At 46.4% G+C, this 23,977-nt stretch overlaps 1 protein-coding gene across 2 annotated transcripts in view; it reads right to left on the reverse strand.

The window, feature by feature from the left end:
* The window catches only part of LOC142896574 (cGMP-dependent protein kinase 1), an 85,774-nt gene that overhangs the window by 19,424 nt on the left and 42,373 nt on the right, over positions 1-23,977 (reverse strand). For both annotated transcript variants that reach the window (XM_076038307.1, XM_076038306.1), the window contains exons 4-7: positions 8,950-9,055; positions 5,173-5,236; positions 2,023-2,100; positions 297-391 (exon numbers count right to left, since the gene is read on the reverse strand). In XM_076038307.1, the coding sequence (XP_075894422.1) occupies positions 297-391; positions 2,023-2,100; positions 5,173-5,236; positions 8,950-9,055 (343 nt within the window). The remainder of the gene's footprint in view (positions 1-296; positions 392-2,022; positions 2,101-5,172; positions 5,237-8,949; positions 9,056-23,977) is intronic.

The following is a 23,977-nucleotide window of genomic DNA, read 5'->3' on the forward strand; positions in this document are numbered from 1 at the left end:
ATGGGACCATTCGTGCATAGAAATACTGCCGTGTCATTCACTTCACTACTGTATCATCCATCGATTTTCAGTCACCTCCTTTAGTTTGTGAATATGCTATTATTGCTTTCTTAAGACCAAGGCCTTGTACATTCTAATACAGTTGGACACATTCACAGTCATGAGACCGTGTGCACTGCCCTTGTCAAACAAACAAATCTGAAAAAACAAGAGCCCGTAGGCCGCGGAGAGAAGCAGTCGGGAGGAGAAAACAAGATTTAAATTGAAAAAGGCAGCGCCGTTAGAGGCAATCTTACCCCTGCAGCGCCTTCTCTCCGAACCAGTCTCCTTTCCCGAGGCTCCGCAGGTGGACGGGCTCGCCGTTGGGCAAGTCCTCCCTGGTGACATTAACCTGCCGAGAAAGGAGAAATGGAACGCGGGGAGGTTACAGCGGTGACAGAGAGAGAGAAAGAGAGCGGTGTGACGGCTGGGGAATGAATCGAGAGGCCCATCAGGAGGAGGTGGAGGAGGGGCGGCCTCGGCTTCTCTGGGAGAAACTGACCCCCGGAAAAGCAGATCTTTCAGTCGGGCGGCTTGATCACGGAGACCGACGTCCTTTTGTGCCACCACCCGCCGACCGCTTCATTCCGAGTCGGGTCGGACGGACGGACGGGACGGACGTGGTATGAAGTGAGCGGAGACGCTCGTTTCAGCTCATAAAGGGCTGTTGTCACGATCCATTACCCATCGAGTCGCTCCACACGGGGCTCGCAGTGATCCGGGCTCGCTCCCCCACCCCCGCGAGCGGGCGAGTGATCCATATTGATCAGGCGGGAACGACGGAGAGCAGGCGGACACAAGTGAAGTGGACCGATGTGCAGAGAGTGAAAGTAGCAGGAAAATAAGAGGGAAAGTGTCTGACGGCGGCCGGAGTCGTGACGCAGTCACTGGGGTGGAAACAGCCATGCAAAACAATCTATAAGGTCAATGTGTGTGTGTGTGTGTGTGTACGCAAGCGTGCACGAGTGCCGCTGTGAAACAAGACAGGCTGATGCTTTGCAGAGGCTTTAGTCCCAGAAAGGAGTTGGAAAGACTAGAAAACATATCGTCAACTTTTCCAAAAAATAAAAGTCATCTTTCTTCACGTTGCACAGAAGCCAAATTTATTTCAAAGCGCTTTGTTGAAAAATGTGGTAAACTTCTCCCTGTAATTACTCGGTTGAAAGCCCACTGAAACATTTCTTGGGACTTACAACCTTCTCGCCTTCTTCCGAAACAAATGGATTTCCCTAAATCAATCTGCATATCATTTCCCTCGGGGTGCCTCTGCGACATTTTGCAAAGCGGCCGCACGTCCACAACCCCACGCCTACATCACCTGACACTGATCATGCAATGGCTTTGCAATTGTGGGACGGCAGCTGGCACGACAATAAAAAAACCAAACAGTTTCCAAAATTGACGTCAGTTGCCGCCGGTTTCTTTCTTTCTTTCTTTCTTTTCTCCTTAAGATGCAATACTATGAAAGGAGCATTCGAGCCAAAGTGACGGAAACCTCAGTGAGTGACAAGAGAGGGCGGCTTTGTGAAGTGGGAACATGAATAAGTAAAGGTGAGAGCTGGTCCACATGGCCAAGTGGGAGAGAATGCAGCGAAAGAAAAAGATGAGAGGGATGACAAGGAGTGCAATATGCATGAAAAGCATTCAATTTTTTTTTTCTGTTTTTTTTCCAAGTGCGTTAAAGCCGCCCGGCAGCACTGGCGGCGGACAAAGATGGAGGTGAAATGAAAGGGGCGCCATTCTCCTTCATGGCTTCTACCGCCGCCGCCACCAAAGACGACAATGATGAAAGACTCTGCGTTTTGGTCCCGCCCCCCTCACCCCTCCCCCGCCACCTGGAGCCATTGAAATATCCACCCTCCCCCAAATTACAAGTGATTTGCTTCACAGACGGGTTTGTCCTTGCTCGGTGTGCACCAAGCTGCCCTGCCTGGTGGTGGAGGTGGAGGTGGAGGGCGGCTGCGCGGCGGCGCTTCCTCTCACCTTTCCTTTGCTGATGATGAAAAAGGTGTCTCCTCTGGCCCCCTGCCTGATGATGTACTCTCCGTCTTCGTAATGTGTCTGTCAGGAGAGAAGAGGCACTGTTCAAACACGATGTCGCTCCGATCATTGAGATGTTCAAAAAAAAAAAAAGAAATTGGACACTTCAGGAGGGGAGAAGCACTCCATCGAGGTGCCGCTGTACATTCCAATTTGGATATTGTTCTCATTAATGGCCCGGGGCTCTCCTGCCCTCCACATCCTTCATAAAAAAACAAAAAAAACAAAAAAAACAAAAAACAACCACAAGGTAAATCGAATGCAACGGCTTTATAATTCAAAAGGCAAATTACAATTTCATTCCGACTGCATAATTAATACAGGACGTCCGTCCATCCATCCATCAATTTTGCGTTCGGGAACCTGGAACCATCTGCAGGTTTTCAGTGCAGACATGAACTCAACACACTCGCGGTGGCTGTGTTGTGTCGGACGAAAAGAATGAAACACTTCACCGTCGTCCAACCAATCACTAAAGGATCTCTGAAAATCAACCGCCAGCATCCACAAGCTGGCCCTCGAATGAACACTATTCACAAAAATGAGGACCAAAACATGTTTAAATGGGATTTTACAGTCAAAGGAAAACCTCAAAGATGATTCATATCTAACGTTACGTCAAGTGTGTCAAGTGTGTGCCTTTTAGATTGTAATCACCGCCATCGCTGTTGTTTAAATGTTGGAATGTTCAGAATGTGTGTTGACACTGAGATAAGCGAGTTCCCCCAAGTTTCTCCTGCAGGGAAGGAAACCAGAGGAACTGACTGGAAGTCAACCGCCTCCCTAAACGATCTATTAGAGTCAAAGAAAGAGACGGTGGGCAGCATGATGAACAGCATGATGAATGTGACCCAGAACTGCAGCAGCAGCCGCGTACGCAGTGAAGACACAGACTTATTTTTGAAATGAGGTCAAAGCCTAAACGGGCCGTATCGCGGAAAAACCGCACGCGGCCGATTGGCTGAAAGCTTGATCTGAGCGCTGCATTTGAATTTCACCAGCTTTCCTCCAACCACGACGGTGATGATGAGGTGAGATTTAATTAACTGCCGATCAATATGGCCCCCCTCGCTCAACAGGGCAAACACATTAATCAGCGGCCCTCCTCTGACAAAGGCGGCGGTGTCTCAAAATACAGCTAATTTACGGCGAACAGGCGAACAATATCATTGCGTGCATTCTCTGAGAACACAATAGCGGGTCACCCTGGGACTGGGCCCAAATGAGATTTCCTCACTAATTGAATTGCTGTCCAAGGGGTTTGTACCTTTGAAACGGCCTTGATGATATTGGGTTCAGTATCAGGGACAGAAGTATAATATTTATACAGCGCTTAACACATTTATTAGACCGCTGACATGAATACTGTAGAAATCCTTCAAGAATGTATTTAAAACTAACAGTGTGATTGTTATTTTACTGGCAAATCAACTGAAACAACTAAAAAAGACCTTTTGAATTAACCTTCCTTCTTTTACATTGTCACTGGGCTTCAAAAATGAATCAACATTAACATGAAAAATGTATAATTTTATTATTACAGATGCACAACCACAATTTGACATTAAAACCAAGATACAATAATGGGCTTTGCTTTTACTCTTCCGCTTCTTTGCAAAGCAACGATTACAATTATATCTTGGAGAGGAAAACAGCTTCTATACGCTGAAGCATTCACCATTACAGGAACATTAAAAAGTAATTTTGCCATTAAACAATCTTCTAAATCAGGGCAACTGTGGCCTGAACCACACACTGGGTGGTTTAACAGCTAAGAGAAAAACATATGTGGGTTTATTACAGTGGGGGAAATGATGAATTTTAATGATATTATAATGACCCTTTTCTTTTTCTTCTCCCTCCACTTTTCATCTCCCACCGGCTCTCATGGCCTCCATATGTCACTTCCCTCCCTGTGAGGATCGACTTTCCTCCACGGAGCTGCAAAGGTTCTTACGCCTCCGCCTTTAATCACATTTGACTCACAAGAGGCAATTAAAAGCAAAAAAGTCACTTTCTTGCACTCACAAAGCAGATCTGGACCACCTACATTGTTATGATTAGTATTTATTGACTGTTATTGAACTGAAGCCCACCACAAGGAAGCCCTTGGCAACGGTGGCGAGGCAGAACTGATCTCTGGGAGGCAGAGAACTCGACCCCCCCCCACGACCCTCCGGCTTCCCTCTCACAGGCTGACCTTCGATATCTCAGCTGGCCCGGAGCGCCGCATCTCAAGTGGCGCCTTTTTGACTGTGAGGTCATTGGCTTGACTGAGAGCTCGCCGCCGCTGCGATGGTGTTTCTACAGCGGTTTTATTGCACGCTGCAAAAACAACATCGCCCGTTTATTCATGACGAATGCATTGCGGTGCGGTCTGCACAGTCTTGGGTCAACCTTGTCTGAGGAGAGGCTGCACTCTCTCAGGGTGCAAAAAAAAAATATATATATATATATGTACATATACACAGTATAGAAAGAATGCTATGTCAGGACGAGTGGAATGAGTTTATGAGTAATTACTGGTGAACCCAAGTCTGTCTGCAGGCAGGTCTTGTCTGAAAAGGAGAGAACGCGATTGCGTAACGTTGGAGGAAACGCACTGCAGCAGTGAATTGCAGAGGGTCAAATTGTGACTTAACTTAACTTAACATAACAGTGCGGACGGCAAAAAACCACTGCGGCGTCGCAGGACGAGAGGCATGTTCATTTCCCAAACACTACAAATACTGACCAAGACCACAAAGGTAAAAACAAAGGCGCACATGGAAGTCGCTGTGTGACATAATTATTGTATTAGCAGTGGAAATATACTCAGAAGACACTTGGGCCTAATAATGGGCCGCAAAGATGCGTTGGAGTGCAGCCCTAAGTGCACTCGGCGCTGCGCTAACGCTGCACTTAAAAAAAAAAACAACAACAAAAAAAACATCCTTTTTCTGCAGCGACGCCTCGCCGTTGCCACGGTGAGCGCACGGTGCCGTCCCCGCGGCGTCTTAATTACCCCCTCGTGACATCCTCCCCTCGCCGCGATAAAAGACAGTGGCGGTATGGAAATGCGCGTGCGGACGTGCCGCTCGCCGCAGCGCTTACCTCCTCAAGGACGTCGGCGAGCTTGCTCAGAATGTCCTCCTGCAGGCCGTGGAACGAGGGAACGCTGCGGGACAAAGGAGAGAAAACACATTCAAGAGTGAGAGCGCGACCCTCACGATTACATTTGTGTGTTGGGTTGGGTTGGGAGATTTGAAAGGGAGGGGTAAAAGCCACGACGTGCACGATTCGCTCCGGCGTCGCCGTGCGTGTCCGTTTTTGGCCGTGATCTTTGGCAATGAATTTCTTTCGCGCTAAATCACTCGAAAGCTCAGCAAACCTACTTAATACCTCTACTACGTCTGCGCTCAGGTTTATTCCCCCACCTGCAGCGGCTGGCAATAACTGGCATTTTTCACTTTGGAAGGTTTCTGCCTTTCCTCTCTGTTGTAGACACAGAGGTCGCGACCCCGACCCCGACCCCGACCCCCATCCACAGCCTGACACACAGCGAATGATGGCAAAAGCTCACGTTCACGTTGACTTTGTGCCTGATGGAGTTTAAGGGAACTCCAGAAGCTGTAGTGTTGAAAGGCAATAATAGCAACAGAAAATCACGAGGCCACAGGTGTCAACAATGTCAGTGTTTGAGTGCTGGAATGACTGTGTGAGTGTGTGTGTGTGTGTGTGTGTGTGTGTGTGTGTGTGTGCGTGTGTGTGTGTGTGTGTGTGTGCGCGTGTGCGTGTGCGCGCGTGTGTATGTGCTCACCAGGCTGTGACAACCTGGAGTCTGAACGCGAGCAGCGCTCAGAGGTTTTCATGTTCGCTCCGCTCGCCGCTGAATGGCGCCCGTTATCGAGTCGCCTGAATAAAAAAAAAAAAAAAAGCGGCCAAATGTTTATGGAGACGCGGAGAAAATAAAACCCGTGCGACGGCGAACAAAGGGGGCCTTATCTCGCCGTATCATCGCCTTCTCTGTTTCCCCGCGTCCTTCCCCACCTCCCTCATTTTCCATGCCTTATTACAGTAATCTCAGCCATCTCATTTCAGGCCGCGGCAACAGAAACACACTGCTGCTGCTGCTGCTGCTGGTGCTGCTGCCGCTGCCTCGGCCGCCTGCTGTTTGTCGTGCCGTCTCCTCCACGGCCGCCGCCGCCGCCGCCGCCGTCATCGACTAACCAGCGAGGCGGCGGCGGGAACTCCGTAAGAGTCTCCGTGTTCCTGCAGCTGCACAGCCGTCGTCACGGCCCATCTGCTGCCATTGGCCAACACGTGCAAATTATGCACAGGTAACGAGAACAAACACCCTTTTGTTCTCGCGATTTTCCTCAGGATGTTTTGAAAGCTAAATGGTTCTTGTTGTTGTTGGACAATTTGTGCTTTGTGAACGAAGCTGAGGGCAAGACAATTCAACTGAGCAGCGTCCTTGATGAAGCATCGACAGCGACCATCTCACTTCAACCATGTGACTTCTTGCCTTATTCACTTTTCCACTCTTTTAAAGAGCCAACTGTGACCAAATGTACTTCCTGTTCACAATACAGTGTGGGGGCAAACCCCCATGCAGTTTGCACTTTTTTTTTTTCATCCTTTTTTCGCTCCACCTCCACACGCTGCCAGATCAAATATATAATTTCCCAACGGTGAAAGAGTAGGTGGAGGCCACACCGGGAGCAGATTGCGTTGGTTGCTACACTGCGGCTCTTTAATTAAGTCCGCGCCAAGAGGACACGGGGAACACGGGTTCATCGCCAACGGTCTCACTTCTCCTACTCAAGACACGCGCTCATGAATTAAACACCGGTCCGAAAACATCTATGTCTTGTCATTAAATATTTACTCATGTGTCAGACGGTTGCACAGGAGCCAAGAGTGCGTGTAGGCAGCGCGCTCGTAAAATCAGGGAGAAAAGGACAACATTTCCCTTTTTTGGTAAAAAGTTGTCGAATAATGAGCCTTTCACCCAATACCCCCACCCTGCCCCCCCCCCAATCATCTTTCAAAACGCTGCCACCTCCTCAGCAGCTCCATCAATCTGTAGCCATCCATCATCCATCCTGCCAAGCTCCAGCAGATAGTGTTTTATCAGCCCTCGCTGATCTGACAGCCAATCAGCTCCCTTTCTGCATTAGGAAGATGCACGAGGTTAAAAAGCTTCTAATGACTCCCAGCAGAAGACAGGGAGGGAGGAGCTAATGCTAGCTGTGAATGCCGGATGCTGATTCGACGACTAGTCCTGTTTCCAAAACGCGTCCTGAAGGCGACACGTTTAAACGCATCGACACTTTGCGATTCAATTGCGAGTTCAACTCTATCGTTCATCCACATCGTTTTTCCACCAGCGATCTTTCATTCTGTTGTCAGTGGTGCTAAAGTTGTTAGCGAGCTTCAGGTGTTCTTCTTCTTCTTACGCATTCAGGGAGTAAACTTGCAGCGCCACACCAGGCCAGGCATAGGTACTACATCAGTCATTTCCAGCGTATCCGTGCAAACTGGATTTTTTTTTTTTTTTGTTTTTTTTTTTGAGAGAGAGCATATTAAAAAATGTGCAGTTTCAAAAAAATCCCGTCTGTGAGGATAATGTCGCTGTAACAGCTAAGCTAACTGTAGTAAATAATGGCTTCTGTGGGCTCTATCACAGAGAGACATGTGAGAAAAATACAAAGCATTCAGGAAGAATTGCATCCGGCGAGCCAGGGTTAAAAGTCAGTAATCACTTCTCTAAACGCTTTTGTGACGGTCGAGTAAATTCAGAAACTCCTTTGTACCCTTGACGCGTCGAGTCTGGCCGGGGCTGGAAAGAGTCTGCATGCTAACATCAGGGTCAACGACTCTTTTAATTTGTATCCGAACCGCTCGACCTGAGAAAGTGCTCTTATACACGCACAAAATTCTAGAACAGAGCATCTCTTGCTCTGTTGGCTTCCCGCTGCACGTCTCCGTGTGGTCATCAGGATAGGACAATAGACATCTTCTGATCTGCAGTGTAGATAGGCAACGTGTTGGGATCAGGTCTGCTCTGAGTGAACGCTCGCCCGTGACATTGATTAACGACGCCTGATATCTTTTCGTTAGGCGAGAATTTTAATTTCCGAAACATAAGCATGCGTGCGCTCGGCGGCAGGAAACTGAGTCATTTCTGATAAGTCAGTGAGTCATTTCAGGGAAAAAAAAAAAAAACCCCAAAAACCTGCCACACAAAACGTGTGCATCCGGCCACGGCGCTTCAAACTACCCTGATTCTACCTGAGGCTACTTTAAGAATAAATCAGCCTGAAGCGAGGCGAGGCAAGGCGAGGCGTGCGCTCCACGTTCGGGTGATTTGTGAGCGTCACACTTTGGAAGGCGGAAACTGCAAGAGGGAGCGAGCGAGAGGGAACTTTTTACTGTCAGGCCGGAAATGAGGTAACGGGAAAATGGATGTGCCACACGCAGAAAAACAGGCGAGACGTGATGTAATATTCATAATTGCCTTGATGAGGGCGAAAATGGATGATGGGGGGGGGGGGTCAACAGTGAGGAGTCGTGCAGCTCCGTCGCAGCGCCGCTCTCCCCTCTCTGCGCTCTTTTGATCAGTCCTCCTTTTGTCCCACGCAGGCAAATTTTTCTCTTTTTTTAAAAAAAAATCTGCATGTCTTTTAAGTGATAATAGCGCTTACTATGGAACAGTGGGCTTCGCCTATATGACTTCACGCAGAGCGGAAAAGACCAACCGAGCCTTCACCGCGATATCCTAGAAACGAATCGGACAAACAAGCGGAGGCTCCGCGGAATCAATTTGCTTAATACATCGACTTTATTCTGGGATCAAAGGCCCCGCCGGACGATTGAGACGCTCACCTTTTCAGAAACTCCATATGCTCGGTGTGCTTGATGAGGCCCGTCCTCATCATGATGGTCTGGAAACACTGGCGGTCGATGGCCCACAGCTTCACGTCGGTGAGCGCTGAGGAAACAGGGAGACACGCACGGGGGGGGGGGGCAAACGTCATGAAAGGTGCTTTTGGCCCTCAGGCCAGGAGAATAATCTATTAATGCATGCGCGGCTGCGTCTCCTTTCAGAACCGGATGCATGCATAATATACATATGGTGAATGCTGCATCGGTGTTTGATGTTGAGACACGTGAGAGGTTGTGAGGTTAAACAAAAGACAGAAAAGGTCCGGAAAAATAAAGAAACAAAGAAAAGAAAAAGAAATCAGGGGCTTAAAGCCGAGTGGAAAAATCTGTGGACCATCACGGGTGTCACACGGATAACCGTCATCAATCTTTTTTATTTTTTCCATTTAATTATTAGAATTTTCTTTTGCAGCAGCAGCAGCTGGAGAACGACTCCATCCAAATGCAGCTGGACCAGTCGACGTTTTGCACGGAAGAATTGCTTCAAATCAGCCTGGGAAATTTTGATTGATTACAGGCAGAGATTTTGGCTCGTCTACGGTCCAACGATATTTCATTGTTTCCCATTGAAAGGCTCCTTGTGTTACTGATTGCTACTAGCGGGCGATCGCTTGTGTCAAACGGGCCGATTGAAAACTTGTGATTCACATCACCAACTGGCCCTTCGGAGCTTTTCTGCCGAAAATATTGTCCTAGAAAGAAAATTGGGATTAATTGTTACTTAAACAATGGCAGTGTGCACTGAGCCTTGGGCTCAAGACTGAAGTTTGTTTTTTGTTTGTTTGTGTGTCAGTCCGAGGGATTAAAAAAGTTGTAATATTTGTCCTCATTTTTCATAAACCAAAAGCAAAAGTCTTTTTTTCTCCCTCTTTCAAGACCGGCTGTTTATTGATGGAGAACTGAAAGTGCTTTAAATCCCTTGTAGAATTTTTTTTTTTTTTTTGCCACCTCAACAAGTCTCCACTGCGGGAACCAGGGCACGTGGGTTTTCCTCGGAGCTACAAAGCTTCCATCCTCCTCCACACCTGAATGTCACACCTCACAAATTCAAACCATTTTTCAGCAAAGGCTGCTAAAACTGAGACTCTTAACTCGCGAAAAGCTCAAAACCCGGATCAGTTCTGCGGTAACTAGCATCCAAATTCATCTCGCCTTCGCCTTCGCCTTCGCCTTCGCCGTGCCATCTCGGGGGAACAGGCTTTACTGTCGCTGTGTTCTTCACGCAGACTAAGTGAGAGAAGGGGTGAGCGCGGGTGATATCAAAACAAACGTAACGAACCGGCAGCAGCACTGCAGGGAAATGGATGTTAAAATAAGTAAATAAATAAATATATAAATAACAAAAACAGCAGAGAAAGAACTGATCGGCTCAAAGTGGAGCAGGAGGAGAGGCGGGTAAATTAGCAGAGCCGGTGTTTATCAGAAAACGAAGTCTCGCTAATACGCTATGTGGGAGTCCGCGGGGGAGATGTTGTGATTAAGGTGAGTCGGCCTGCAGCGACAGCAGCGGCGAGATAAATCCCTCCGCAGAGTCCAGACGCGGGCGATAATGTCGGAGGCTGAAGACTCTGCTGAGAAGGAGCCGTCGCCCAAGTTTGATAAACCGTTTAAAATAAATAGATAAAGTAAATAGATAGATAATATAAGGGCTCATAGGGAGTCGTTTATGTAACTGTTGCTCGGATTGAAAGGTTGCGTGCTGACGTCAGAGGCAGCAGAAGAAGAAACAACAATGTGTGGTTTCCGTTGTTCTGGAGTCGATGCCCCGAGGGCGAAGCTGCAACTCGGCGCCTGCCGGGCCCGAAATGACTCAGTTGGGGCCCTAAAGTGACGTCAGCAGACCGACCGACTGTCTGACGGATGAGACCAGCTGTTGCCAACAAATGATCGGAACAGCTGATGGCAGCGGAGAGCGACAGCAGGAAATTGTGAGTGAGCATGGCTTGGTGCGGTATGAAAAATAATCCTCGGGGCCAGACGCATGCAAAATAATGGCCCTGCTGCTGTTTGCACTGTTATCTGCAGCTCCATTCATCTGTATTGCGGCTGGCTGAGCGCCTCCGCTGCTGGAGATTCTCATCACGGCTGCGTCTCTCGCTTTGACTGTTTGTAGAGCTATTTCATTGTTTTTTTTTAAAAAAAAAACAAAAAAAAACAAAACATCTCCAACGTTCATTTGCTTCGCTCGCACCACTTTTTAGAAAGCGGGAGCAAAAAAAAAAAAAATCCCCACACAGTTTGGAAAATTGTGATCTCGAAAAAGAGCGCTGGCACCTCCCCCAGGTGGCGCCACCTCCTGCTGCAGCTGGGGCTCGCCACTGCTTTGATTTTTTTTTTGGCCCTTGACAGACTGTGTGGAAGCGACAACAGAGCATCAACGAAGCTGCTGCCAGGTATACTTGCTGGAGACGACGGCTGCAAAAGCATCGTCCAAGGCTGCAGCTGCAGGGCCCCTGGATGGAAAATGCTGAAATAGAAATGGGCCTTCGATTGAGACGTCAAAATCTGGGTTTGAGCAGCGACAAGGATTACCATCACTGACTTGCAGTTGTCTCCCACATCTTTCTGTACCTTCACAATTTAAGGAGTAGATAAAATACTTTTTCCAAGGCGCAAAGAGCAAAAAAAGGTGGAGGTGGGCTGACAGTTCCCTCTTGGGTGCACAACGTAAACATTCTTCATATTTATTGATAGACACGAGATCTAGCAGATGGGTTCCCCGCAGAGGGCCGCGGCGCTTTCAAATGGGGCCAAACCACAAGAGAAACGCCCTCGTTACACAGTTTTAGTCGAGGACACGGGCTGACATGAAAATGCTGCCCCCTTGCAGCCTCTCTGCAACCATTTATTAAAAATAACCAATTGTCTCTGAACCAGCCCGCCGTGGTGTCATCCGACGGCGCAGGGTTACTGCCAGGAGTGGTGTTTTGCGAATAAAACCGGACGAGAGAATCCAACACGGTTGCGACAAGCGGTTTCGGGGCTGTGGCGAAAGTATTACCTCTTCAAATCTGACCCTGAAGCGAAAAGAGTGGGAGGGTTAGACGTCAGCAGCCGAGCTCTGCAGCCTGCAAGGAAGTGGTTTTTTTTTTTTTTTTTTTCCATGGGGTTCCAGGAGCAGGTGGGGCACTGGGAAATAAGACATGGAAGGCGCCTGCAGCGCATTGCAGCTGGAAAGCGCATTACGGGGAGGCTCGACTAAATTGCGATGAGACTCTGGGAGCTAGTTATCCTTTCGCGAGGGCGCAGACGAATGTCTTAATGATCTGGTGCCGACCATTAGCGCCGCCGCTCTCGCAGCTCTGGGCTGTGCAGGGGCGAGGAGACGCGAAGATGATGATGATGGTGGCGATGCCGTGTGTGATAAAAGGCTCGGGCGGAGGAAAAACAAAACAAAACAAATCAGCGTGTTAGCGTTGATCGCCGAGCCCTTTGCCGCAGGACCGCTTAACGCATGCAAGGCGAGCCCGGCCGACGCACGCTGGGTATTCCCGGCGGGGGGTGGAGCACAAAAAAGCACAGCGGTAACCTGCGTAGCGCCAAGCATTCCAATGCAGTCCGCCTTAGCAACAAGTGTTAAGCAACAGCCGAAGGTGCTGTTGAGGCATCAGCCTGTTGTCTCCTCGAAAAGGTGAGCAGAGCATCCATTACAGATGTTGAGAAAGCATTGATTCCTACGCACTTGACTCGCTCGAACAATCATACTGAAGGAACTGTACACTTCACCTCAGGACCACTGGTAGCCCTACTGGTGAATCTCAGGTGACTGTTAGTCAATCGTGTTGGAGGCTGCGCAACTTTCTGTGCCTGTAGAGACATTTTTCAGGGACACGATGCCGTTCGGACAAAAATGAATTGAAAAAACAAGACAAAGCACCCTTGCTGTGGATGCAATCGGCTTCTCGAGGCCACTCGTTATGTTGTCTACTTGACGAGCTGCTGGTCGGTACGACCTGAGAAGCCGGTATGATCCGTGTGAAGGAAGCCAAACTGCTGAGTATGTTTCCTCAATGCGGGACGTTTATTGGAAGACTACTGATATATAAATCTACTTAGATCAACTCTAAAGGGAAGAGTCAGAAGTGGCAAACACCAGCATAATCTGAACACCGACTCTGATCCCAGCCAGGACAAGGACGATCCACACCACACACACCCTGACCTCACCGTCATGCTCCTCCTCTACTACTCCCTCATTCAGCGATTTGCAATCCCTCACCTTCTACCAATTGCTCGGCACGACCGATCAATAGTGTTGATTGTGACTGAAACAACAGCACAGCTGGCCCTTGGACCAACAGAATGGAATAAGCAGCATCAGGAAACCTGAGAGAGAAAACGCGCATTGAGCCGTTTCCACAGTGATGGTGAGCAGGACACACTTTAGGACTTGACACTAGTGGATTTATTATTATATTACAATTTATGTAACTGAATTCACACTGAGGGAATTATGCAAATGTCCCATGTGTTTGTTCACCTAATTGAATTGTCGCCGGCTGAATTGGATAAATACAGGATGGGATTTCTTGTCGACACTCCGGTCGACAATGTGGGTTTGGCGTCTTAATGTGGCTTAAAAACGATAATCTTGATCTCTCTTCTGAGTGCCGTATGGTTTAATAGGGTGCTGGGAAAAAAAAAAAAAGGGAAAATAAGTCCCCCATCTGCTCCAGGATGATTCAGCTAAAGCGTAAAACGTCTTCCATTCATATGCAGAAACATCCACATTTATAAAAGCACCGCAGGGCTACATCCAAGTGGTGCTTGAGCCCAGATTGATTAATTAGACCGCAGACTCAGGCGGCGACGCGTGCGAGGAAGCGCTAGATGACGAGACATTAAGAAAGAGGAGGTAGAGAGCTGTTCCGCTTTAATGCCTGCACGTACGCAGCCGCTGCCTCTCAACTTGTTTGACGCAGCAAAATGGCTTTGTGGCCTGCGCACCAAAATGGAGGAAAAGGAAGAAAAGAATTGTTGTCAATGAAAAAGCGTGTTCTGACACAATAATGATGTTGTTCCTCTCACTATAGTGCATGGGTAAAAGGGTCAGCAGTCAAATCGTTGTGTGAGTAAAGATGATGAGCTTCAACTCTGTGAGAATAAATATTTCATCACGTCTCGAGTTTGATGTTGTTGTTTTAATTACCATGACTCGTCATTTCAGAAGTCGTATCCAAATCACGTCTCCAAACCAATTAGCCAGTGCACTCCCAGCGTACCAGTTCCCACACTGATCGTTCCCGTGCCGTTTGAGTTTGAAGGCGTTTTTCTTCTTTTGCCGTCGGCCTGACGACATTTCACAAGTCATTTTCTTGCTTCAGAAGCTTCACTCATTAATGCCATCTCCGCTCTCCTTCCTCTGTAATTTGTACCGAAATGAGAAAAACAACCAATTATACTTCGTTTATCCCTTTCCCCCTAAACCCACCTCTTTAAACCTTATAGCAGTGAGTCATTACATGTAAAAAGATAAAAAAAAATAAAAAAAAAGAAAAGAAAAGAAAAGAAGACATGGGACAACCACCTCAAGACCAACTTGTGTCATGAACTTCACTCCAGCAGACGTGCTGCGTTGCATTTCTTGTGTGGACTACAAGCCTTGTTTGCCATCATGTCACACACAATGTACAGAAATGTAAGACTGTCTAAAATTTTTCATCAAAAACTGTCTGCATCAGCCAACATTGCAAGCAATTAATGCTGCAGTCAGCTGGATGGCTACCGAGACTTCTTATGGCGCTAAGGAGGCCAGTTGGGACAATGTTAAACTAAGAGTAAAAATCACTGAAATATGTTTGGAAGCCATACTGAGAAATCGCCCTCTGTTTGAACTGCACATCCGGCTTGTGAAGTTCTGCCATCATCCAGCAACTGCAGCAACTGTAGAGTTGGGACACCGTACACCTACGCGTAAACGTGTAAAGCGGCGAGCGGTGAAGGGCTGAGTGGTCAGATGAAGGGATGAAAAAAACAAAAGAAAAAGAAAAATGGGATCGAGCCAAAAAACAGGCAGTCGAGTGAGTTTCAGTCTTTGGGGGCGTCTTCCATGTCGAGCCTTGGAGAGCACTGAGGCCGTGATGCTGTCAGGGCCGCAGGGTGGAAGGGGAGAGTAATCTCTTTTCCCCTCCAAGTCATTAATAACATAAGCCGAGAGTGATTAGATCTGAATGGGCTCTTTAGAGCATGAGAAAGAGAGCCGGGTCATCGACAGCAGACAGCGTCACAGGACCAGAAGGAGAAGGGAAAAGCGTTGCAGGAATTCCCGCAGTAATTACTACATTTATTGTGATGGAGGCAAACTGGAGGAAAACAAAACAATACGCAAGAGGAAGAGAAATGAATGTGTTTGGTGGCGGCTCAAAGAAAACAATTCACATCCAGAGGAATATTTACATTGTTTGCCGTGAACCCGAGCGTTGTGCAACTGAAGTTGGGGGGCAGAATTAATATTGCCTGATTACAGTTTTCACATCCCAGTGAATCGCGGCCAATAACGTGCGCCGGTTTCATCAGATGCAGATGCCAGTTTGGCCGACGCTCACATCATGTGGGAGTCGCGCAATCCAGAGACTTGGAGCTGCAGCTGCTCCAGCCAGAAAGAAAAAGAAAAACATTACCCTGCTTAAGCTGCACACATCCACCCACGAACCCGCCAAAGTAAAGGAACCTCTCTTGGAAACAAGACATTTAGCCCTGTGTTTGTAGCCATGTGCAATAGTTTTGTTTGATCTTGCACAGGGTGGAACAACACGGAACAAAACGTATCAGTGAGGTACCAGTGCCTTTTGTGACATCACAATGGGTTAGCGTCAGAAGCTTTTAGTGCACACTTTCTGTAAAGTGGGGCAAGCAAGTCATGGACTTTTCTCATTCAGTAACAGGCCAGAGAGCCATTATTGCTAGAGAACCTATTAGAAAAGCTAAAAATAAAAGAATGTGTACATACGACGCCTGAAAGTGTAGGACTCATCATTTTTAAGCACATAAATTCTGCACTAAGCCCAGGCTGGACACTCTCTTTACATTCCATGTGCAAACTTCCTGTCAGAGACAGAATGAGGTGGAAAAAAAGTAAAGTAAAGAAAAGAAAAGAAGAGCTCGCCTGAAAGCTTTCGCCGCCAACAATGAAAAAAAAAAAAAAAAAGACTACCGCTCAGCTCTCACGTCTAATGTCAACAAACCTCACTTCCCCAACCTTTAATCATCAATTCCAGCTGATCGTGTTTGGAGTTTTTTTTTTTTTTTATAAACACTCATCGTATTTAGCGGCAAAGTATTCCATTTTGCTGGAGGGAGAGACGCGGCTGCAAAGTTAGCACTGCAGGGGGTCTTCTTTAATGTGTTGCTCACACCTGAAGGACAGCAGTAAATACTGGAACCTCATCACACTCCCTCATAGCTTCAATTCAATTTCCCCGGCCCGTGGTGCGACCGTAAATAAACGGCGCAAGAGGAACATTTGCATTTTATTTCCGTTACCCTTTAGTCACGGAGGAAGAGAGAGAGAAGAGATTGCCACGTGAAGTTCACATGAATATCAAAACGACGGTATGGACGGAGTGAAGGGCAGCGGCGGTGTCTCTTCATTCAAAGAAACGACGACATAACTTCCCTCAAAATACTTTGATTTTGTTGTTCACTGTGTACAATAAAAGGGGGGCTTATTCGGAATTTATGGCCCGGAAACAGGATCGCTGTGTCTCAGTGGTGAAAGTGAACAGAGGTTTTCAACCAAATGAGGCTCAAATAAAGAAAAAGGAGAAATATTCTAATTTTACAATGCAGAGGAAAAATTCTGGGACGAGTGTGGGTGATAATTGAGAACAAGGCGTGAAATAATAGCCCACTTTAGCCGCTAATACAAAGCAAGTCCTTCCTCTGGGGAGAGTTGAATAAATGGCGGAGAAGAAAAGGGCGAGAATAAAAACAAAAGGGAAAAATACAGGGATATATGTTTTAACGGCTCGGTTATTACTTTGCTCCACTCGTAATGGCTTGTAAAAGCTGGCGGGGCTGCGTTCGAGATGGGGAAGCAAAGCCGCTTCGGCAAACAAGGGAGCCGCCGCTGCGCTGTCCTCATCCTGCAGCTTGAACATTAGCTCCTCAACAACCACCGCTTTTCACAGCGATTAATCCTTGCCAGTTATTTTCCAACATGCAACATCAAAAAGCAGAATGTGCGAAACGTGGGTGACTGTAAAAAAAATAATAACAATTTTTAGATATAAAATCACCTTGACCAGTGAGAGCCAGATTCGCTACTGTTACCTAACAGAGAAAAACAGATGAGCAGTTGCATCTGGAAGTGTTTCTGTCAAGCTTTTCTGCAAAAGGTAAAATGCCAAAGGTAAAAAAAAAACAACAAAAAAAAACAATAAATAAAAATCCTACAAAGTGTAAAGGAGTTTTGTGGAAATGTTTTACTTCTTCAATGCTGAAAACCCATGAACCCATCAGCAAAAACGCTTTAAAAGACCAGATGAACAGCTGGATCGATAAAAAAAAAATGAATGAAAAACAGCTTATCTGACATGTTACATGACCGTCTTTCAGATTCAAAGGGAATCCGAACAATTAAACTCGGCTAAAGACAGCAAAGTCTGAACGTTATTCCAAATTCCCAACTTGATGATACAGCTGAAAAATCCAGATGAGACATGAGGAGCCTTAGCAACAGTAACCGGGAAGGGGGGATGTGCAGAGGGGGCAGGGCTACAGTAAAGGGGTCAGTCTGAGGTGAGTATCAGTTCCAAGTGGTGCTGTAAAACAACAAGCCCGCATGCTGCATCAGGGAGGGAGGGGAAAAAAAAACATCCTGAATTTTATCAACATGAGGGGAGAAACCTGAGCGGAACGTACAGAAGGCACCAACTAAGTCATAAAGGCTTGAAGGGCAACATTAAAAAAGGCAAAAAAAAACAAAAAACAAAGCTCGGCTGGCCACTTTTGTTTCTACTACAGATTCATTATCCGCTCGTGGAACATTGAAAAAAAATAAAGCACAGTTACCGTTGGACAAGCATGCAGCAGAAAAACAACACCGGGCAGCCGTTCCGTCTGGTTCTGCTGTGAGCTCAGTTGCCACGATTAATTATTTACCGAGCCTTTGGTCCGACTATCTTTTATCCCATCCCAAAGTTGGAATTAGTGTAATTTTGCGTAATCAATCACTGCTTCCGTGGCGTTATGGTGAGTTTCTAAAAAAAGACTGATGAGAGACCTGCTCAGTTTGCTGCAAAATAACATTTGAAATGAAAATAATTGACGGAAAACACTGAGAGCAGTTGCCCCATCACAACGTTCCTGAACGGGATGATCTCAGACGTGTGAAGACCAAATCAGAATTTTTTTCTAATGGTTTTCATTTAGCCCTGCGATGAACTGGCGACTTGTCCAGGGTGTCCCCTGCCTTCGCCCTAAGACAGCTGGGATAGGCTCCAGCAGACCCCCGTGACCCTGACCTCGGGACTAAGCGGGTATGGAAAATGGATGGATGGATGGATGGGTTTTCATTTACTTTATCTTTTGACTGTTCAACATCATTTCTTTTTGGAAACTTTAACTCATGTTGTGAATAAAAGCAAGCAGAAGTTTTCTCCAACAGTGTTCCATTTTTCCTTTTTGAGTTGTACAGGAAGCAAAATTGAGTTTTTTCAAAAGAGCAACAGTCATTTCTCCCAGTTTCTGAAATAGACGATAAGTGCCGGAAACAAACAAACAGCAAAACAAATTGAATGGGAAACCCGATCATGACTTGCATTCGTCAAACTGAGAGTCCTGCCAGTGAATCTCTTCCGCAGATAAATTAAGAGCCATTTCTTTCTCACTCGCAGACTTTGGTTCTTGTCTCACCTCACTTCCTTCATCACAGATTCACACGAGAAATCCATGTGATTGACGCGGCCCCGTGTCATGCGTTTTCTCGAATCAATCTCGCAACATGTGAGAATAATGGAATGACTCACGTACCTTTGACACCTGTGATCCCCCTGTCAGGTCACAGGATTGCACATGAACAGAAATAGACTCTTATGTTTGGTTTGTTTTTTTTGACAGACGTGCCAGACTCTGCCTCGGTCCTCTGTAAATCGTCTGCCTGTGTGCGACGTCTCCGTGAGAGAGGCGCGAACGCACGGAAGATATAAGCTGAAAATAAGGTCCAAGAAAAAACACAAATAAGCAAATGGCTGCAACAGAAATTGGGAGCCAAAAAAAGACGACAGATTTAGATGACGGGGTGGTTTCAAAAGTAGAGGATGAGTTTGAACAACCATCTTTATTTTATTGTAGATTGTATAAGTTTCTGTGTGAAAAAAATAACCCTCAGCTAAACACAAACGCCCCCCTGCTCTGCAGTTTAAACAGTGACCTGGCACTACGGACTAGGAAGTCCTTGAGGCAGCGCGACACTGGCTGCTCGTCTTTGAAAAGTAGCCGGAAAAACAAAAGGGAGAGCAAACAGCTGTGGCCTTTCTCCTGTTTCACAGTCCCAGCTCGCGGCACGCACACATTTTGTTCAGCGCCTCTTTTCAACCCACTGATTCTTTTTTATTTCTGCTGACCTCTTCATGTTGGTTCAGGGCGACCAGACTCGGTCCATTGACCCCCGGGATCGCCGTCTCTCTCCTCAGAGGTGTCAGTTGCTGTCAGGTATCCTGCTATTACTCCTCTCTTTTGTTTTGCTTTGCTAAGTCTTTTCAGCTAAATTGTCTCGCCACATTTTGAAATGCCTGGCAGGGCTTTTCAGCCGTTTATTTTCTTAATCCTCCTTTGTGTAGATAGGGGTTGGGAGCAGAGAATTACAGGTTTCTTTAGGTCCATCAGTCTTGGGGAAGGTGTATTTATTTTATACTGTGAGTGGTGTTTTTGTTCAGGATTTTAGCCCGAGTGAACCCGACGAACCCTCTTTTGCTTGTCTTCCCTGTCTCTTACCTGTTAACGATTGTGCCTTAATATTTTGAGGTTACTGGGGTGGCGTCGTCAGCCCCTCTCAAAGTTCTTATCGCCTTGGTGAAACCATTTTGCGTGAGCTTAATTATGTGAAGCCTTTATTCTACACAACGCTTGAACCGTGAAAGCTTCTATTCTGAGGTGAAAGTGTTTTTTTTTTTATGAGAAAATGTTTGATCACGGTGCCCTTTGTGTTAAATAATAGCAATTTAAGATCCTTGAAAGAATTTTTGGCAATATTCTTCTGCAGGTTGTTGCGAACTTGTTACTCGAGACAATTTCAAAACTGTGCAACTATCAGATTTATTTTATACATATCCAGATGATAAACATTCTGAAAAATGACTAAAGTTTGTAACACATTAATTCAAAGTGGGCAAATCATATCTTAAGAAATAACTGAGCGAGCAATGATTCTCTGCTGCCTAAAACTGAACCCGCAATGACAGCGTCCATGCTAATCTCTTTAGCAGCAGCTTGGCTCACAGTCACTTCCTGAACTTCCTCTTTGTCTTGAAGGACAGTTTCTTCCTTTTTTTTCACAATGAAAAGAAAATGGAATGGTCAAGGAACCCTGAGACCCTGCGAAATTCTTTCCTATCAGACATCACTGAAATATATGTGAAAGAACTTGAGGACCGAATCTTCAGCGATCCGGCTGCCGTGCTTTCGCTTTCGTAATCACAATCTGTCTCCAAGAGTTATAGCAAAAATTCTCAAGAAAATATTGGCACAGAAAGATATCTCCACAAAAATTCCCTGTCGATGTTATTAGACTGTCCAAAACGCCACCCGAGGCGATTAGCGAATGAAGGGAATGTGTCAAGAAGCTGTTTAGCAGCTGTTTAAAGCAACCGCTGGCTGCAGGGCTGTCTTTCTTTCCTTTTCTTTCTTTTTTTTTCTCCACCAATGATTGACTGTATGTTGCTACCATCTGAGGCTTTTCTGTCTCCGGGTGCTGCAACCTTTCAGGCCGTCTGGAGCCCCAGAAGAGCCGCTAGCTGTGGGCTAACACCTGCGCTCCAACTGATCAGGGCAACAGCAGCAGAAGGGGTCCTCAGTCCACACACACACACACACACACACACACACACACACACACACACACACACGCACACGCGCAAGCACGTATAATCAAGTGAGGCAAAAGCTAGTACATTTTCAGATGCTTTCATCCAACTAATATTGGCGTCGCCTGTCAACTTACAGACACTAGAGTGCACACAGTGAGTGAATGGGAGATTTCCTGTTGCTATCAGTATCTCACCAAGCATTTCTCGCTGCTCTCTAGCAGTGGTGTTACTATGGCAGCCACGGAAACAGAGACACCCCCTCACCCCGTCTGTCCCACTGGAATTGTATCTGCCAAAGCCATTCTTCTTCTCGCCTTCCTCCCCTTTTCTCTCCATGCCCCTTTCTGCATTTCTTTGCTTATACCGCGAAAGCATTCATCTCATATTAATGATGTCCTCCTGAACCTCCACGAACCCTCCAACAGAAAAAAAACAACAAAAAAAAACATCTTCATCGCTACGAGCGCCGCAATCAGATCTGGTTTGTCAGCTTTGCATTGGTCCATTATCATTAATAATGAATTCAATCATTAAGTATTCTTCTCGCTGCAATCAGACACTGCCTGCCTTTGTTTATATGCCAACATGAACTACTTTTTACAGAATAAAATGGCATAATATATTACTGTGAGAGGGAGCGCAACAGGGTTACCCCGGACGCACCCTGGAATGAGGATGAGACTTGTTATGCACATCAGAGAAGAAGACGCCTCGTACGTGTTGATTTTGCAGAATCGCTGCAATAAAGAGCGAATGCACTGTTTATCATCACCGTTAACCATGTCATCACGTCGCCTCACTGCGGCGTTAAACAGGTGGTCCCATTATTTAAAGTGTTGCAAAACAAGATCTGCATTTTAAACCAATTAATTATTAACATGAAACCAACAAATGCCTCAAGAACAAGACAAGAACCATTTCCTCCACTGGAAAGACAGTAGACAGAAATTCACGGGTAGAAATTTAGCCTCTACCGCTAGTCAACATGTCTTTTTCTTCCTATTTTAGTTAGTCCCCGACTGCCGCGCGGGGATGTTAAATCTCATGGTTGAGGACACTGTGTAATAGACTGCTCACTCCTTTGCCAGTAGCTCAACAAGTTCATTCAGTCATTACGTCCATGTAACAGCCATGAGCATGAGTCATGCTTGCTTTCACATCACTCTTAAAGCCTCGCAGGATGTTCAAATTCACTCGCGGCAGCTTCGGCCACCGCACATTTTTTCCCGCTAAGATCAGAGAGCAGGTTTGGAATATAAAGTCATACATTACTGCCGTGCTCTTGCGAGAAGACAGGACACACTCAACAGCGGCTCTCGAAAGCACCGACGTGCAATTATATGTATAGTGACACTGGAGGGGAGAGGGATGGCTCTTTAAAAGAAGGAATGTAAACTAATAAGACAGCCTCAAGCTGTGTTTTACCAGGTTGGCCATGACCAGATATCCTTTAAAACATGGAGGAGGTGCTGAGCTGCAAAAGACTAAAGCCAGCAGTAAATGATGAGATGTGTGTTTCAAGATAAGATGCAACGACCGTGTGATGTAACAGTTCTGTTGAATAATACAGAACATACGATTAGATAACTACTTACATTACATTCCCACATTTTTGCCCCCTTGCTCTGAATGAGCAAGAGATGAGGGATTGTGTCTGTCCAATCCACAGGTTGAAAAAAACACACTGAATATTAATGAATATTTCAGGAAAACAACAACCTGGAAGAGCTTCCAGGAAAGATCTTCAGTTAACCGTCATTAGGAAACAATCCAGGGCCTACAGATCTGGAACAATCCCTTGCAAACCTCCATCCACAGCCGTGTAAGACCATGCAAACCACCCACCCGGCCCCCCCTAGAGACCCACCCTGAGACCAGGAACTCAGACAGGCATGACCTAGTGGCTCAGACGGCGTCCAGGAACATCTGATCCAAGTAGGGATTACGGGCAGCCACAACTCCCCAAATGGTACGTAAAAGTGATTAATGGCGGTTGAGAACGACAGATCCTCGGATCTCGTAGCCCTTCATGAAGCATCGAAAGCATCTGCCAGCTGAGCAAACAGACGCAGCGGCCGTTAACGAGGCAGAGGTGGGCTGCGTTTCCCAGCCGACACCGACACATGGAGGAAGAGCGTGAAAACTGAGAAGTGATGGATGGATGGATGGATGGAAGGATTCAAAGCAGCTTGACATCCAACACAACTAACAATATTAGCCTTCTTGTTAGCGAAGCAAAACGTTGTTTGATTCAACCTAAAGTTACATTTTTAGGAAGCAGCCCAAGGCCTTGTTTTTGCCTCCTGCTGGCTGGTTTGCTGCTCATTCCAACTTAAAGTTCACAATTCACGTCTCAACTGCATGACTCAACTCTCAACTATCGACTGACCCCAACAATATGGCTTGTGCATGTCGCTGTTCGGAGACGACCCAGGTGGGGGCAGATGTCCTTGACGTTGTTCTCGGCCACTACTGGGCCAACATGCAGCAGCTGTTGCTTTAAGGCTACAGTATCTGCTACCATTTGTGAATAATCTAATTCGAAGGCAAACAAAAGCCGACCCTGCCCTCCCCCTTTAATTAGGCTTGGTTGAATTTTTTTAATTATTGCATTTGCTGTGAAATGGAAACAAGCTCGACTCTCTCGCTCCTCAGCAAAATAGAAAGCACACAGAAGCGCGAAACTAATGGCCATTGTTTGATGCGGAGTGCTTTCAATTCCAACGTCCACTTAAATTTAATCTAACTAAAAACACATTGAGCGAAATGCTGCAATTTTCCAGAGCTCACCAAACAGCCGGCACTTGGTATTCTGCACCAGGTCTGGCTTGACAGCACCCAAGAGAAAGAGGAGGTCAGAATAAATAAATAAATAAATAAATAAATAAATAAATAAATACAAATAAAATCATATAAAAGCACCAATGCAGTGGCCATAGACA

The sequence above is a fragment of the Nelusetta ayraudi genome, unplaced genomic scaffold (assembly GCF_046127955.1).
Source record: "Nelusetta ayraudi isolate G7.1 ecotype Tasmania unplaced genomic scaffold, CSIRO-AGI_Nayr_v1 ptg000056l, whole genome shotgun sequence".
NCBI classification, from domain to species: Eukaryota; Metazoa; Chordata; class Actinopteri; order Tetraodontiformes; family Monacanthidae; genus Nelusetta; species Nelusetta ayraudi.